Below are 18702 nucleotides of genomic sequence, written 5' to 3' on the forward strand. Positions count from 1 at the left end.
TTTCCCATCCTGTCTTAAAGCTCAGTTTTATACTTTCACTGTTGTTTCACGCACTGTATTAATATGTATATACCTGCCCTCTTATTTTATTCTAAGCTGTTTTTAGCTGTATTATGACAGGCACTGTTTAAAATAGTCTTTATTAAAGATATTCTGTTTCTAGACTCAGTGGATTCATCTTCTCAGTCAAAGAATACAATCTTTCCGTGGCAGTTCTGAAAAAGGAAATATTGTGTCGGGGGTGTGCGGCTCCTCATGTTATTCCTGGACCTAAACCAGGTTCAAAGGTAATATCACAGCTAACTAAATTGCTGAGCGTCTGCTTCGAACTTTGTTATAAATTTAAGAACAAGACCCACAGAATGCAGAACATAGGATAACAATTTTAGGAAATGTGTATGACAGCATAGAGAAGGGCAGTAAAAACTATTTCTAATCCAAAGCCCCTTTGAACGTGCCTCCCAGGACATATTTCCGGACATGGAAAATGCAGAATCCAAGGTATTGTAACTGGCAGGCACGCTGGTGATCAGACAGTTGGCATTAGATAACATGAACATTTATAGAACCAAAGCTTTTGCACTTTGCAAAAAGACATCTGTTGCCAGCAGGTGCCTAGAGCTCTGAATCGTCATCTGGCAAATCCACAAATGTTTTCCTGGCATGTAAATGTACAGCTATATGTATGTTGGTTACTTCATGCTGTCTTTATCATCCCAGTTGACCAGAGGCTTGTATTGTTGCGTACAGAGCACAGATGGTAATAAAACGTCACTCATCCAGGAAGCAAGACATTTAAATATACAGTGTTGTGAAAATATCTGATAAATTAGTTTTTTATGGCGCTGCAAGATCAGCTTTCTAGGGCATGAAGGCCATGTTTTGGCACTGTTGTTGTACCAGGGCTTAAAGGTAAACATTTCAAACTGGATTTCTCCATGCAATGTACTGTACAGTGTTGAGAAAAGTTTGTACGGCAATTATTATTTCTTACCAGAGTACCCTTCATAAAAACTGGTCCAAATAGATTTAAGCTTACCTATTCAATGGTTTTTTTTAAGATGTAATGCTGTATGAAAAAAATCCATTTTGTAAGGAAGAATGTATGTGAAATAATATGGGAATGTGAATATGTGTAGTTTTCTTAGCACAATTAGAGGGTTACTTAGAATCAGATGTATTGGATAAGAGAACTGATTTATCCAATGCTGGTTGTGGGGGACCTGGAGAATATCCCTGCGAGCAATGGGCACAAGGCAGGATACAATCTGGACAGGACGCCAGTCCTTCACAGGGCACACACGCACCGGGACCAAGTTTCCAGAGAAACCAATCTACACATGTTTTGGGACTGTGGGAGGAAACTGCAGCACCTGGAAGAAACCCACACAGAAGCCAGTTCACCTCCTAGTGTAGTGTGTCTTTAGACTGTTGAAGGAAACCCACACACACATGAGGGAAACATGCAAACCCTGCGCAGATACGTACTCCTGGGGTGCTATCTGTGTGAACCCAGGGCCCTGGCCTTGCAAGGCAGCAATGCTTACCACTGCACCAGCATGCCACCCTAGCGCATACACATGAAAACATAAAAAACAAAGCACCATTTGTGTTTTATTTACTTGAGCATAAAGATAAATCAATATTAAATGTAACTGCTCAATCTGTCAGCCAGTAAAGTCAAGTGAATCTGCAGATAGCCCTGTCTGTGACCTATCTAAAACTGGAATTTAGGTCTTCACAGTCTTCTTTTCTTTTACCTTCAACACCAAGACTGGTGGCTGCTTTACATTAGTAGACATAAGTGTAGGGATGACACAACAAACCTGATACCAGTGCCTGCCAATGGCGAGGGCAGGTTGGATAGGAGAAGATCTGAACCAGCTGGCATTAGGCAGGGGCAGCTGTGGCCTTTGGCGTCTGGTGCCAAGATGGGGGGACATTTGACAAGTTGACATTTGTGCAGTGGCAGGATGGCTAAACTAGGAATGAGGAAGAATGAATGCCTCCCAGTCATTTCTTGAAAGAAGCCAGGGTATTAGCTTCACCAACCTGGATAAGCAGCTTGATCCATTCTCCAACCAACCTTTTGTGTACAGAAGCGCCTCCTGTTCCCAGTTTAAAAATGCACTTCCATGTAGTTTCCACTATCCGTGTGGGATAAAGTCCTGTACCCGCTGTCTGCACAACACATCAGCATGCTGACTTCCAGCCTGTGAACTGTTGAGGGGGGGGGCTTAGTTGTTCTAGTAGGACTGATTTCACCAAGGACATCTAGGAGGGTTGGAATGAGACAAAGCTGGTGATAAATGGTCAAGGGGGCCATGAAAACGGACAGAGCTGTTGCAGGTCCTGTGGCAAGAGCAGCTGAAAGGATACTGCAGCTCTCCCAACACTTAAGACTGCTGCTGGGCACGGCCTTGTGACATAGGGCTCTCTGCCTCAAGAAGTAATGAGATAAAAAAATGGCTGTAAACTTACCATTAACCAGGCCCCACAGAGAACGAAGGGCAGAGCTGGTGAGATCTTATTGAATGATTTTTGGCACATACTCAGTGCAGCCTGTGAAAGTTTGCATCCTTCCAATATTCATCAGAAAGCTGCTTATTTCCCATAAGGATTGCTGCATGATATGTTCATTTACAAATGCCTCTCTCCCCTTGTGGTTACAGTCTAGGTAGCGCATGGTTTCACCTTTCAACTTAGCAAAAAATAAAGTTTATAAAAACTATTCAAAAATCTCTCCAATACTAACAGACTGGTAGTCTTCAAGACGTTGATAAAGAGGCAGATGTGATAACGGATTGCCTGGGAGATTCAGGGAAAAAACAAAACATCTCAACTTCCATCACTAACTGCAGGAATCACCATTACCTCTCCTCCTTTTCAAGCATCACACACAGTCCCATATAGATTCATCTCTTCTACCAAGTAAATTGTTCCTGATGTGGTCCTTGCTGTGATTCTTTCCCCTTTTACAAAATGTGGTGGGTGGTGTATATCTAGTGTATGACTCACTTCGGTCTGCCATCTGGATTGATCTGAAAGCGATTTTTAAACACAGCGCCGCTATTCTCCTAGGAGAAGCTAAACAAAGTTTCAGCTTGCATTGTGGGGGACTGTTAACTTCAGTCAACAATTCAGGGCTGCTTGAGCACCGAGTACAACGGGGGGAAAAAAAAACTTTTTTCCACAAATGAAAACAACCCAGGTGCATCAGGAACACTTTGTGAAAATGACAAAACAGAAAAACACCCAAATGCACATCACATGCTAAACAGTCAAATGCACACACAAAAAAAACTTACCCTAACTTTTTTTCATTTCAGATTCCAAAGTTAGGTTATTGGATGCTGATTTCATTCCTATGAGCTCTTTCCTGAACCTAATGTTATTCATAACATAACTGTTGCCCTCCCAAAACAATTTAAAGGGTATATCCAAAACTTTTAAATATAACATTTATATTTAGGTGTCTTATTACTGTATGGTTTGAATACTCTAACCTAGGGCAATGAAGAAGGAACAGTTGATAAAAATGACAATTTCAAAGAGGTTTAGCTAAAGCACAAGTCATAATGTAACATATAAATGCTCCCATTGGGTCATAGAAATCGAATCCTTTCAGAGCTGAACGCATTCATCTTTTAACATTGGGAGATGCTTTGTGCTTTACATAAACTTAGAAGCCAAGAATCTGTCTGAAGATTAACTTGAAAATGTCACAGCATGTGAGGTGTATACTTATTGGAATAATGCCCAGGAGAAAAGGTGAAAAAGAACCAGGAATATAAGGAAAGCTGGTGTTACATCTGAGAAAAAGCCTATTCTAGCTACATAAACAATCAAGACAATAATACAAAAAGGTAACTGGTTCGGAAGGGGAATTTTGCAGCAGAAGCTGTTCAGATGAGCATTAGAACAGTTAAAGATTCAACAGCATATGAGTAGAGCTTTAAAGGGGAACTGCAATACCATTTTTATATTTCAGGGTTATAAAAAATAGACTAAATTTCCATGTATGCGAAAATTCTAATGACGCCATATTGTTGTCATTGTCCGCAATTTAGAATGAAGCAACAAAATGTCTGGTGATGTGAAGTGACCCTATGACATTGTAAATGAACATGCTTGTGAACACATCTCTTAACATTGCAAAGTCTACTAACTGGATCTTTGGGTAGTTTTCCCAGGTAGATGGCAAGTATCTGTTTTTGGAACATCCTGACAAAGGCTGAAACGATTCCCAGTGATACACAAATACAAGCGAATAGCTCCAGTTTGGAGAGCAGAAATGAGGTCACTCTGGTGCAGACAGTTCTAGAAAACAGTCATCTACAAGAGGATTACTTGACCCCAGCCACTTCACTCTGGCCCAGACTGCACAGTGTCAGGATCCCAGCACGGCTGCCCAGATAGTCAAAGAATGCAACCACTCCAGAGGGGCCACCCACAGTCCCCATGGCCTGCAAGAGCTGTTCAGTCAGGGGTCCACCCTTGCAGCAGACTGAGAAGAGCAGGGAGCATGCTAGATTAGCACACAGACAGCGACTCTGAAGTGTGCAGCAGGCATCGATGTTGAGGGATGCAAAGACATTGCTGAATACAGAGATCACAATGAAGAATGGACAATACAGCCCATCATTCTGTAAGATAAGAATGTCTGGTAAACCTACAGAAGGGACTACTTGCCTTCACAGATTTCTTTTCCAAACTCAAATGATCTATCTCATTACCTCCCACAGATAGGACACAGGTTGAGGTGCACCATACGGCAGAAATAAAAGAAGCCTTTATAACATACTCAAAAGTTTAAAGGATGAAAATATGTTTCAGAACATTTCGGACAACAGTTCTCAGCTGTTTAGGAAGACCAGTGTAGATTTTCAGCCTGAAAGGTCTAATTCTAATTTAAAGCTTGTGTGCAACATCACCTTTTCCATTAACAGTTGCTTCCAATTTAAAGGACAACTTGGAAGCCACATCTCCCAAATTTCCAGGACACCAAAATTAAGCTCAGCTACTGAGATTGTTTATGTCTTCATCTCTAGAGCAGTACTTTAGAATGTATGATTTACAATATTATGATGCTGTTACAACCACCGTTAAGATTTCTCATCTATATACACACCAGAGAAACATGTATAATCAGGGTAAGGGTTTAAATATCAGAAATAAAGACATCTCTACCATACAAATGTGAATAAGACTTTTATTTACATTTTGTATCAACAGATACAAAAAACCCTTTTAAACTGTTTTCAAAAATGTGCAAGAAATCTGTATAGATCCTTTCTGAAACAAAATAGAAAAAAATGGACTTTGGATAATTCACACTCTGATGTAGTCAGACAACTTGCTGAACAAAAAATAAAATGTAAACTTAAGTGTTCTTTATTCCTATCTATGCTCTGTTATGATAATCACCATCATATTAACTGTTTCACAAAATGTACACCTATCTGATTTTCCCAAGATCACAACCAATGTAAGTTGTATGTACATTTTTATTGACTCCCCCCCCATCTCTTAGAATAAGAAGGCAATCATTAAAAAAAAAAGGATCAAGCAGCACAAAATGTGTAAGACACATCAGAAACAATTAAAAAACGGTACCAAAATGTCATATGTGGAAAAAAACAAATGGGAAAAAATATGGTATACAATATAATGTAAACTTTCACTCACAGCATGAAGTCCATCAAAATAAAACGCATATGAAAATAAAATTACTGAGGTGAAGCTTGTTAAGTGCTTTACACCATTACACTAATTACGCTTCAGCTTTTCCAACAAGCAACACCATGGAATATCTAACATGTACAAGGCAAAAACAATCCTTTTTAAAATTACTTGCAAATCCTTGCAACCAGCCACTGAAGTATTTGGAAAACCACAGCAGAAAAACAATATTGCAATATATACCAGGAACACTTTTATATTTCAGTCCAATCTACAAGAAAAAAAAAAGAGCTTTAACACAAACAAATTAATACTGGGACAGAATGCATTTAACCCTTTTTAATATAATTTAACTCTACATGTTCTTATAGTTTCCAATGTGCGCCATATTAGTACATACTAGTGACATCTGGTGTTAAGCCCATCTTTCTAAACCACAAATGTTTGAATGAATAAGAGCTGGAAGACCATGGAGACCAGCTCATTTAGCTCGTTATCCTTGACAAACGGCTGTCACTTTTGCCATCTGATTTTAGACTTCTGCTTCAAGGTATTATTTTCCTCCATGACTACAGTACACTTATTGTTGCATTTCCTAATAGTTTCATACCTTTCCCCATGTCAATGCCATCCCATAATGCTTCACTGTCCCTTTTACTGTGCAGAGATTAATACCACAGCTTATTCAGAGACGCACTGAAGCTGCCCCTGGACATGTGATAATTGAATATTATCTCTGTGCCAGTACACATACTTCCATAAAACATTATTCTTCAGCACATACCCAGAAGCAATATATAATAAAGCTCCTTAACTCGCAAATTCAGCTCCTTCCTTCTCATTCCTTCAGCATAACCTGCAGCTCTGGGGTTCCCTGTCTTGGCTTCAAGGCCTCACAATAAAGACACTCAACACTGACAAAAACCTTCTGAGCTGACAAAAAGTTTTTCCTATGAGAAGCGTCAATCAATTTTTCCTTCTCGAGACCACAGCTAAGACACCCAGAGTGTGTTCTCAAGTGTCTGTGATGATTCGTTTCCAACTACTTTCCTAGCCTCTATGTTTTCGGAACAAAACAAAGAAAAACGTTTTAGAAATTTCTAAGAAGTTTACAGAGGGGGAAAAAAGATTTGAATATAAAGGTTCCCTTGTAAAACACCTCTGAGTGAGTACAATACTCTTCCCTTTCAAATGATATGCTCTTGAATTGATTTTTATCTCAGCAATGCTACATGGTAGAGAAGAAATAGTGTGTCTAACAAAGGCATTTCAAACTTTCATGAAGTTAATGAGAGGAATGCAAACGATGTGCAAGGTACCCATGTTTTCACCAATTTCTATACTGTTCATTTATGGCAGTGCTGATTCCTTATGCCATGCAGAAATGCCTAAATACCTTATGTTTATTCTTGAAACAGTAACACTACTATAAGCCATCTCTGGATACATCTGCAGACTACACAAACTGGTAATAGAATCTGTAACATGTAACTGTGAGAAATACTTCAGTTAAAACAAAAACAAAGATGTGCCCATCTATTAATCTGGTTGAGCTAATGCAGAAAGCCTCTTTGAACAATCTAAGAAACCTAAGTGGATGATGAGTACACCAGCTTTCAAAAGAAGCAGTCTTGTCCATTTGATTATCAAAATACTACAGAATGAAAAAAAGATATGAATCCGTCTATAATTTAACAAATCCCTACATAAAAATCTTTCACATAAAAAATCTAAATTTGTCAAGTTGTATATGCCATTTTTTTTTAGAAATAAGAGACCACACATCCCCAAACAAAAAACCACTTTGCAGCACTGACATTTTAAACTAAATTCAAATTTCTGAATTTGTTGTTGCACAGATTTTTCCACAGACGTTTCACAGGGAAATGTGAGAGGAAAGTCAAAAGGATGTGAAGTGAAATGCTTGCATAGGTACCTCAGCATTAGAGACCGAAGTTCTGCAGAGTTGCAGAGCACACATCATCAAAGGTCTGAGCTATAAGCCAATATATACTGTAATTAAAAATGCAACACCAATAGGCACAAGTTGTTTTCAGACTTTGCGAAGATTACTTACAACTCTATGTCATTTAATTAAAACCGCAAAAAATACAGTACCAGGACTGGACACTGATCAGAAACCACAATAATCCTATCCGCTTAATTCAATAATAGCATATCAGTGGTGCTCTAGGCAAATTCAAATGATTCCTTGTAAAACTTCTTAATACTGATGTTTAGTAAATGAAATGTTATCGGCCCATTTTTTAGTACTTTACATAGAAAACTAAATTGAGAACAGAAGCCCCTAAGGCAGAGCCAAATATAAAAACATTTAATCTAAATGTGATTAAACATCAAGAAAAGTTGATTAAATATATAATCCAAACAACTGCATTTCAATATCATTAATAAATTAGCTTTATTAAGAGATGACAATTATTTGGAATTCAAGAAACAGTCTGGAAAGTGTTTAGCTAAAATTATCTGCAATACGTTAAAACCGCAGTGTAGTCATATAGTGTTGGCTTGGTAAATGCATTTACTTTCTAAAATCAGCTTCCAAAATGTAAGCAGTTAGTCTAAGACTGAATGTGATAGCCCAGCTCCTGTGGTCAATATCCAACCACAAGCAGTCCATACTGAATGGTACAAAAATCAGTATACCGATAATATTCGGTCTCTTTATGCTTAATGAAGAATCTGATCATATTTTCAATCAAGAGTTGATGCGCTAGAGGTTCAAATGCATCACCATATTGTAGCATTAAGTTAACATTTCATTATAATGTTAATAAACTTAACAAATAAACAGTCTTAAGTTTCAAAATATTTTAAGTGTTAGATTTTCAAAACTATGGTTTTCCTTCATTTTACCTACATTTGCATCAGTCAAACCTTCTGCACATTCTTGATGCTGAAAATACAGCACATTTGATGACTGTTTAGACTGTTTAAAATTACAATTAAGCTGCACAATCTTTCCCCCCCCAACATCTGAATTTGCCTCAACTCCCTACGTTTCTCATAAATTTGCAACTATTCAATTATAATATTTTCATCATAGCTATTAAGCTTTTGTTTTAGCCGTTAGCTATTGTTCCACAGCTTTTTTTTAAAAGTATTTTCATCACAGGTAAGTTTTTACATTTAACCCATGCCTGTATTAGCTCCTATCTGATGGCCAAATAAGCGAATTCTGGAAGAAAAAATATTCACAAACCCTACTTTCATGAACCTTTAAATGCAATGAGAAGAGGGTTGAAGTAATGCATATTAGAAAGGGTCTGAGAAAGCAGAGCAAATTAGAGTTTTTACTCAGAAATACACCATGCCACCACACTGCTTATTTAACGGATATAACATTAGAATGAAATTCCAGGGGAAAAAAATAAGCATAAAAGCAGAGCTAATGACTGGACAAACCAGATGCTCTCTACACCCTGGCATTGCTCAACTGCCCTTCTCCTTTAGTGCTGCAGTGTCTTCACCTGCTCATTCCACCTGTGCTCTCAGCTACTTTACCTCCTGCTCTGTCTACCTGAACCAATGTAATGGTTTTCAAAGGTCTTCAGCTGTTGATTTCAAGAGGACAGACAAAACATGCTAGACTGGGTGGATTAAATTCATGATGGAAGAACAACAATCTGAAAATACACCAAAAGATGTACGCTTATTTTGTGCATTCCTATAGTTCACCATATGTTGTAATACACAGCATTGCGTAAAACGTCCTGTTCAAGCTACACACAACATTCCCATGTGCTTTGGTCATTTCTTCATATGGACGACAGAATTGCCCTTCCAGGTTTAATTGATCATGTCTGTCAAAACAAAATGTCATGCAGAAAGTCACTCAATCCGCATGCATGTGATCTACCTATAAAGAAATCCAGGCCAACTGAAAATAAAAATTATACAATTTATTTTTCCTGTATAAACAGCCAAATCTGAGCAACAACAAATCTGAACTTTCCTAGCTTAAGCGACGGTCAAATCCTTTGCTCAATTCAACAAAAACCAAACCTTTTTTCTAAAAGAAACAAACGTAATAATGGCATCAAACATTTTTATACCTATGAATGTTTGTAAACCATTTTACAATTTATTACTGTTCCCAAAGTGCAAGTTGCAAGTAAGTTCCATTAGCATTGTCAGTAGTGCTTTTCCTGCAGGTAATCTTTCATTTTGTTTGGTAAAGGCAGTTTCTGAATCAGGTCTATCCGCGTGTACTGGCGAATGACAAATCGGCACAGGTACTGTAGTGAACGCACTTGCATAAACCTTGAAGCAGGGTTTGTCAGCCTAACGGGATAAGTTGCAGATCCCGGCAAGCGGGATCTCGAGTAGCAGAATGCTCCGTTTTCGGAGTCTTTGATCGAATGTTCAATTAGGTCTACTATGGAGGTGTGACCTTCCACATCAGGCTGTTCGTAAAAACTGAATCTTCCATTTGAGTGTTCAATTCTAGTATGCAGAGTCTTACCCTGTGACCGAAAGCTCAGGCTTAAGAGATAACGGTCGTCAGAGCTGTCGCGCACTAAAAACGACCCATCCGGCAGGTTGGCCAGCTTCTCCTCAGCTTCCCAGCGCGTTATCGGGCCCCAGTACCAACCCTGTTTGGCAAGCTTCTTCAGCTCTTCCGTGAGGCTTGTGACCACCATCGGCCCACTGTTCTGGACAGAATCGTAGACCCTTCCCACACCTGGGGCAGAGTTCGGGTCGAAATTTAAATGGTGTCGTACCCTTTCAGCAACCTGGGCATCAGCACCGCTTAACCCCGGAAAGTTCCTTTGGATCTGACTGCTGGGGAGTGGAGGTAGCAGAGGTGAAAGAGGCGGAGCATCTACACGCGGGTTCTGAAGCACCACGCCTGTGGTTCCGATCAAGAGTCCGTTTACTGAAGGGTCTATGAAAATGTCTGGAGACATAACGAGGTCCTGGTCAACCTGTCCCTCATCCACATGAAGGGCGCTGCCTTCCATCTGCGACACCACCTCCATGGGCGAGGAGCTATCCAGGCAAAAAGAGCGCGATCCTTCCACAGGATACATTCCCTCATCTAAAGGCATCGTGTACTGAATATAGTCCTGAGGTGTGAGTCCAATAACTACAGGCACGTGCTCATCAATGTTTAGATGCAAGTCACCATTCTGGGCCTCCGAGTTCTTCAAGGAGCTGCTCTGCTCTTGGAAAAGCCCGTCCATCTGCAGGTCGTGGAACTCCTTGCGAACACCATTAAGAGCTGGGCTGGGGCTCGACGAGTGAACCAAGGCCTTCACCTTCACTTCCATTTTAATGCAGGTTTCCTCCGAGGCGGCCGGCCTGAGCGGCCAAGGCGTGGGACTGTAATGATGGCTGCGGAGGGAGGTAGACCTCAGGGGGCGCTGGGCTTTCACGTCGTTAAAGCCGACGGGGGCCGAGGAAGAGGAGAAGGTGTCGTCATCATCCGCCGAGTTGACCGCCGGAGAGCCCCCCTTGCCTTTCGGTTTCTGCTTCGCGGACAGCCTGCGTTTCAACGTGCCCATGAGGCTCTCGCTCTTCGATCGGCTCTTATGGCCCTTCTCCTCGTCGCCGTTCAAGTCGCAGCTCGCCAGCTCTTTGCTGTAGCAACCCCCGAAAATAGACTCTTCTTTCACAAAGTCGGGAGTCAAGGCCGGCTGCTGCACCACCACAAAGTCGCCCTCCTCTTTGCCTTTGTTCAGGTTGAAGGACTTCCTAATCGTTTTAAGGCTGATCTTCTTCATTCTGCAGGTCCCTCCCGATGTAGGGATCGGTCTTCACCCGTGCCGTTCAAAAGGTGTTAGACTGCTGTGGATTTCATGAGGTCATCCAGAGCTGCTCATGTGAACACTGGAACAGCCATCCCCTAAAACAGGACACATTTAAAAAATGGATTAGCTTCTCAACCCTGCAAAAACATTCAGAATGTGCCACAATATATTACAGTCATTCATAATTCGTAAAAGTGTATCTTGAAAACAAAGGTGACAATTTCAGGAAAAATGGAAAAGTATGGATTTAATTGTCCGTTTACGTAGCTTGTTGAAAGTTAATCATTTTTACCCTCTTAATGTACTTTCTACTGGAAGACTTCAAATCACGAGCAAAGAAACGACTACTCCTTTGGGATCTTGCCTTTACAATTGTCATTATTATCTTTTATTTTATCTTTTATTTTATCTTTTTTATTTTATCTTAAAACGCAATGTCTTTCTCACACTCTTCTTGAAACAAAATCACTTTCAAGAATGCTTTAAGCAAGCCTCCCTCCAATTAAACAATCCCTGGTTCATATGAGGATTTAGACTATATACACAGAACAGTTTTAAATCAGTTTCTAATTATGGTCTGTGGCAGCATTTGTGATGATTCACTGGTCAGTACTAAAAAGCAATACATAAAATTATCACAAAACGATCCTTAAAACAAAAACTTCAGAAAATGAATAATATGTTTATTGTCAACTATATTAGCTTAGCAGCCACTGAGGATCACCAAACAATCTCCTGGAAGCAGCAAAAGTTTATTTTATTACAATGAGCAGTATTTAAAAATCTCTGCAGAATATTCCAAATCTCATTAATAATTTAGCACTGAATCCAACATTAGATTTAACAGTAACGCTTTAAGTCTCATCCAAAACAGGAATTGATCCCTTGGTTTTTGGGGTGATTTTAGTAAAAATCCTTTGATGAATTATGCAATAAAACATTGTTAAGCACTGCTCCCTGTGCATCTATTTTTTACATTCAAATCAGCACTCCTGAAAACTAAAGTACTAAACAGAGGGTAGACCTGGAATTATTTTTTTTTATTTTCAAGTGCTCATGATTCAACTCAAAAAATGTTTCTGCATCATCCAGAAAAATCACATTTCCTAAAGGCTTCAAATCAAGCGATACCTAAGCTTTCTAAAATAATATAAAATCGTGATTTAAATATATGAACTGAATTATTGTAAGACGGTCCTTTGTAACAGTAAATTACTAAGATACAAAAAATAGCTTTCCAAGGTGTGTATTATGCTTTGCCATAACCTAGGCTTCATCCATTGAATGATTTGCTGTACTACAGTTTAAACAGTTAACAGACCTGCTGCTACAGATAGCATACAAAAACAATTAAGGTGACCACACATCTTGGATTTTTTCTTTCTGGGACAGTCCCTGTCGTGATATCTCATGGGTGTTCACACTTCTAAAACAATTATACTGTTTATTGGGTTAAGCAATATACTGCTCCAACTTTAGGTTTTGTGGAAAAAAAAGGTAACTTGCAAAATAGTATTCATGATTTCTACTTCTTCCTCTTCACAGTGTTTCAGAGAACACAATGAAATATACTTCCAGAAGCCTGGAGGTATATTTCAGCCTCCTGAAGCTTTCATCTGTCATTTTGGAAACCTCTTTTAATGTATTACTGCACTAATGCCAACTTCTAAACACTTTACGTCATGAATGTACAGCAGTTCAAAATTTTCAAAGCAAAGGGGACTACCGGTGTATGTTTTCCCTTTTGTTTGCATGATCAAGTTGTAAGTCATGCCAATAAAATCTTATACTAAATACTGCAAAAATGTCAATTCCGTTACCATCTTCTAACAAATTAACAGTGACAAAATAGTAAAGTCATTTTGCAAATTGCATATTTTCATATTTGAAAGACCATTTCAAAATGAAAGTTTTAAAATTGTTACAGTCATTACGGCAATATGCAACACCAGAAGATATTAGGATAACACTCCTTCTTAAAGTGTTGCACTGTAGTGCTCAAGCCAGTTTGATAATGCAGTTAAACAAGGCAATGAACACTGTTCTACTGTGGACCCACAGCACAGATGTCAATAATTAACAGGATCTACACCTAGGATTCCCAGCAGGGTCTCCATTTCCCTTCCTCATCCCAGACAATTTCAAGATTGTTTTAACTAAGGCAAAACAAGTGTTTTACATTACACTAGCAGGAAAATTGTTATTTTCATATTCTAAGCATCTGTTTTAGACAACTAAAAATTAAAGTGCAGATTTAATTGTGATCCACTACCAAGAGTAAAACGTAGATCATCTCTTTATAAGAGAATCTTTAGGCTCAACTTCAAGCTCCTAATAACATTCCACCTGTACTTTTTTATAACAAAATAAAGAGGCAAAGAAAATCGTTTACGATTACTCCTTACTTGATCACATTGAGGATGTGCATTACTTCACGTTGATCTGAGACTACTTGATGTCCACCAGTACAGAGGAAAACCACAACACATTTCGTAAGGCCCAGAAACTACATTCCTGTCTATACAAATGTCACTGTATACCACAGGACACTGTCTCTGTGTGTACTGCACCTACTGTTGATGACTTTTAAAAATTGGACTTTCTGTCATCAGTAGCCATATTAAATATTCCAAACACAGCACTGTAATGTAAGCCAGAAGAGATGTGAACACAACAGCTCCACTGGACAGCTTAGTCTGAAACAGGACCCTTGCAAAAGCTGGCTTATCACTCCTGGAGGGCTATGTTTGTTTTTGTCCACCACTTAAGTGCTTTAGAGTAATGGGCTGGTAAAGTAATGGTCTTGTATCTGTTTCTCAGTGTGAGGATGAAGCGCCTGGAAGACAGCTACATCATAAAGGCCTTCTGAAGGGAGAACCCTGGTGTCTACTTATACAATACACCTGCAATGAAGAAGTACCCAATACACCAATTATGTCAGAACACACATCCCTTCCATTTAACAGGATAAAAATCAGCATCCTGTCAAAATATTTTTTCTGTCCATTTATGAAAACATTCTCTAATTAAAATGCAACGCGTTTCAGCAAAAGAACACATGCCACACACAAATAACCTTCCTCAGTGTACATATGGTTTGTCCCAGAGCTGTAAGTCTCTATGTTTCTCAACATACCAGAAAAGGAACTACATCACATGAGTAAAAGCCTGCAAAGAATGAGTCCTTCCCCTCACAGCACAGTTGCAGAACACCTTAAATTTAAATATGAAGACTGACTGTCAGGTTGACAGATGCAGGCAGCTACAAATCATGAGCCATGAGGAGATGCATGTGCTAATAATTTAACACACTTAGGTTGAGAGGAAACCAAACTTACCCAACCCCTGCTCCACCCATTTGCTCAAGTAATTAATTCATTAAATCTCCATGTAAATTCTGCCGTACGTCCAAAAATGCAATGATTTCTAATGAACCACATCTCCGCAGAAACAATACTTATGTAGCCAGCATCTTTGGCTGACGTATTTCAGATGTGACCAAAGTCTCACAGCCAGCACCGAAACCAATAACTGCTTCCCCTGAACTGTAAAATCATTTGGTGTAATAAACGCTCAGCAGCTTGGGTGTATACAGCAACAAAGTCTAACTCGAAGGAAATACACTGGAAAGGAAAACCAAATCCAGGTCTGTCCCTAAAATGTTTAAAAAATCCTGATAACAGAGCTACCAACATGAGAGTAATATGAAAATAGTTTGCTGCTGTTCAAGAAAACAGTGGCGTTTGCAAAACTGAGCATCTGACTAACACTTTTGAAATTTATTTCAGAAATCCAATCATTCACCTCAAACCTGAAGTGAAACTGGGAGCATCCAGGTTCTCAGCAGTTCTATTTCTCCATATGCCACAACATGTAAATAAAAAATGGTGTTTTACTGCTGGTTTTAAAGTGTTTACAGATGTCCCGCAGAGTGTTTTGCACAACCATATATCCAACAGATTAATCTTAAAACAATCAATTTGCAATTTTTAGTCCAAATTTGCTGTTTTACAGAAAGAGAAGCAAACTCTACTGAAGTGCAAAACAGGAACAGGGTAATACCGTTCATAGTATACAAAAATGTGGACAACAAAATATAGTAATCTAGGAATACGTCTCTACCGCAGTGCGTCCCAACGCTGGGATACCTAGCATTCATTGTAACACGATCTCGATTATTTTTAACAAACTTTTATCTGAACTGCTTGCTTTCTGACTTTTCTGCCGGGGTTTTAGTTTTAGGGAAAGAAAGAAAAAGCAAGCAAGCATGGGGGCACTCCGGGATTGGGGATTGGGAAGCAGTGCTCGGACGCAGGGGATCTCAATCCCGATCCTGGAGGTCAGGACACCTGCCGGTTTTCATTCCAGCTGAGATCATTACCTAATTGAAGCTTTAATTGAATTAACGATTTCACCGTTAGTAAGAAGGCAACCCCAAATGTGTAAGAACCGAAAATGATCAAACAGTTTAAACTGATCTGTTATTAAAGCAATTAAGCATTCACTGTGTAACGGAGCATAGCTGGAACGAAAACCAGGTGTGTGGACCTCCACCATCAGGATTGGGAACACCTGCTCTAACGTGCACAGAAAACCAACCACAGGGCTCTTTCATTTTAAAAGCCACTGAGATGTTAAAACCAATAGTGTGTGGAAAATACAAATTCTTCACTTGAAGTAAAGGAGCCTTACTAAATCTGTGGGATATTCTTTAATCAGTATAAACAAATCAATTAAACACACACCTTAAGTTATCACTGTGCTGACCAACAAACTTCCAACTTGCAAAGTAATCAAAATTAGTTAAAACCAAGGTTATGCTCCACACTCTTCTTACTCTGCATACTTAAGTCAGCATTTTTCCCTGCTTCAGCATGAACACAGATTTAATAAACAAGAGTGAGTGGATTTACCCTGTTTTAACCACTTCTCATGTGATAATTCAAAGCGTGTGCAAGCCTGAATTTAAAAGTGCAGTGAATCATTTAATACAATTTTACTAGAGCGGGTTTTCACCGTTTATTAAAATTAGTTAAATAAATGTCATTCCTGGTATAAAAGAGATTAAGCTGCAAAATCCTGTCCCTTTTTTGGTTTGTTACTTGACACCAGGAAATAAATCACTTGCTTCGGACGCTGGCTAATTTAAAACATGACTCTGAGCACAAGTGGCGTTTAGTATTTTAAGTGGAAATGAGCCTGATGTTACATGACGACAAGAAAATAAACACACCGATCTTTAAAAAAAACATGCCAGTAATAATCAGCTACAGCAGTCTGGGATGGTGCATTATTATTAAATCTTACTTTTATGTGATCGAGAGATTACCGAATTATAAAAAAGTAACGATTATAAAAAAAGAATAGGAGGAAAAAAAGAGAGCTTCACAACTTTAAAAGTATGGCGACTTGGCAGAGCCGAATGCATAGAGTATACAGATCACTAGGCCCATACTTTATGAAAAGAGCTCAGTTTATTCTTAAACACCCGACTATTAAAAAAATATTTTATTAAAAATAAATGGTGTTTCTCTAACTTAATTTCCTATCGTTGTTTATCTACGCCTTTGGTAAAAGTTATCTGTCACATGTCAAACAGAGAGGTCTGTACAAAACAGCTTGGCAGCTCACAGCAGATTCCTGGTAACCGTGTAAACGATCACATTTAAACGTACAAGCTTTGCAAGGAGTAATATAACCAGCCGGGAAGGAATAACCTGAACACTAACCCCCAAGATCTCCGCAGGTCGGGCCCACGGACCGGTGGAGCCTGGGGCTCGATTTCGAGTCGAAGGCGAGCTGGAAGACAGGGGCTCGCAGAGGGATCCTCCGATCAGACCCGCCAGTGGCCTTGAAAACAAAATCAATACCCGCTGAAGTGGACGGACACACGTAAGGGATGCGATATTGTCTCGGTCTCTGTTTTTGTTTTGATTTTCGGAAGATGAAGCACCTTACACAGACAAACCCAAGTTTTGGCTCAACACCCACAGGCCGCAACAAAGGATCCCCCGCAAGCTGCCTTCAAGTACCGTCTCCGAGCAAGTCAAGCATGAAACGCGAGTAGAAAACTAAACTTGTCTGCGATTAACGTCTGGCTTTCTAAAAAAAAACCCCAAAACGACACTTGCATTTCTTTGTTTATCCCGGGTTTCCACCGGGAGAATCACCCACGGCCACCACAAAGCTCACTCAACTCACAGAAACGCAGCATTTCTTTCAATCTAGGATTTTTTTTACTCTTCTTTCTGATACTTACCCAGCTTTCCCCCTTCCGGATTCCCACTTTCCCCACAGGCCGCGTTCTGAATAAAACCTCCCGAAGGTTTAAAACACATTTAAATCACATTTCCTAGTCACCTTCATCTCCCCCCCCCTCCCCTCCGCACCTCAGTGCTGTTCTGAACACACGGAGTGGATCGCAAACTAAACACACAAAACCGGCCGCCCGAGATTCCTGCTGCGCTTGGACGAGAACATTAAAATGACCTTTTTCTGTCCGAGTATGACTACAGTGGTCATTCCTAGCCCAGAGCCCTTTCTGCTTCAGTTCTCTAGGGCTTTGTCAATAATGTCTAAACTTTTTTTCCCCTTCTCTTTCCGTCGCTCGCTTCCTCTGCCTTTGTTGCCTGTTGCATTGTGGGAGAGGAGGGCCCTGGGCTGGAGCGAGTGTTTACTCAAGCAGAACCGTGGCGTGGAGAGCACGCAGGTGCTGTGAGCTGTGCGCGCAGCGTGGAAAGGCGCTTTAACAAAATAGACAAATAGAATAAATAAATATATATATACGCACACAGGCATAAACTGCATCGCATCTGGAAAAAGCAGGCAGTGTGAAGTGTTTCATTCTGCTTAATTGTATGTTACGATAATGTTACACTAAGACCATAAATGTCTGTAAAAAATACCTCACTGTAGGCCTTGTTGGTGAGTACAAAACAGGACAGCAGTACAAAACAAAAACCTGAAGTTTCACACCTTCTGTTCCATCCATTTTCTGACTTTTTTTTCAATTTAATACTGGGCCACGGGGAGCCACAGCCTAACCCAGCAAGCAACGGGCGCAAGGCAGGGTACACCCTGGATAAGTCAGCAGTCCATTGTAGGGCACACACACAGACAAACTTCCCAGAAGCCAATTAACTGACCAGTATGTATTGAGACGGTGGGAGGAAATTGGTGCACGCAGAGGAAACCCACAAGAACAGAGGGAGAACATACAAACTCCACACTGACAGCACCTCAGGTC

The 18702-nt window shown here is 39.8% G+C and overlaps 1 protein-coding gene across 4 annotated transcripts; it reads right to left on the reverse strand.

Moving 5' to 3' along the window:
- Positions 1–5198: 5198 nt before the first annotated feature.
- Positions 5199–18108, reverse strand: socs6a (suppressor of cytokine signaling 6a). 4 transcript variants are annotated; one of them, XM_088642196.1, is made up of 3 exons: positions 17716–18108; positions 17186–17306; positions 5199–11551 (listed from the first exon to the last, which is right to left on the reverse strand). In XM_088642196.1, exon 3 carries the CDS (start codon positions 11427–11429, stop codon positions 9837–9839), a length of 1593 nt encoding a protein of 530 aa, XP_088498322.1. In that variant the 5' UTR covers positions 11430–11551; positions 17186–17306; positions 17716–18108; the 3' UTR covers positions 5199–9836. The 4 variants fall into 4 exon arrangements, with proteins under 4 accessions (XP_088498322.1, XP_088498324.1, XP_088498323.1 ...); XM_088642198.1 differs by lacking the exon at positions 17186–17306; XM_088642197.1 differs by lacking the exon at positions 17716–18108 and having other exon boundaries at positions 17186–17707.
- Positions 18109–18702: the final 594 nt, after the last annotated feature.

The sequence above is a fragment of the Lepisosteus platostomus genome, chromosome 8, assembly GCF_059453375.1.
Source record: "Lepisosteus platostomus isolate fLepPlt1 chromosome 8, fLepPlt1.hap1, whole genome shotgun sequence".
NCBI classification, from domain to species: domain Eukaryota; kingdom Metazoa; phylum Chordata; class Actinopteri; order Semionotiformes; family Lepisosteidae; genus Lepisosteus; species Lepisosteus platostomus.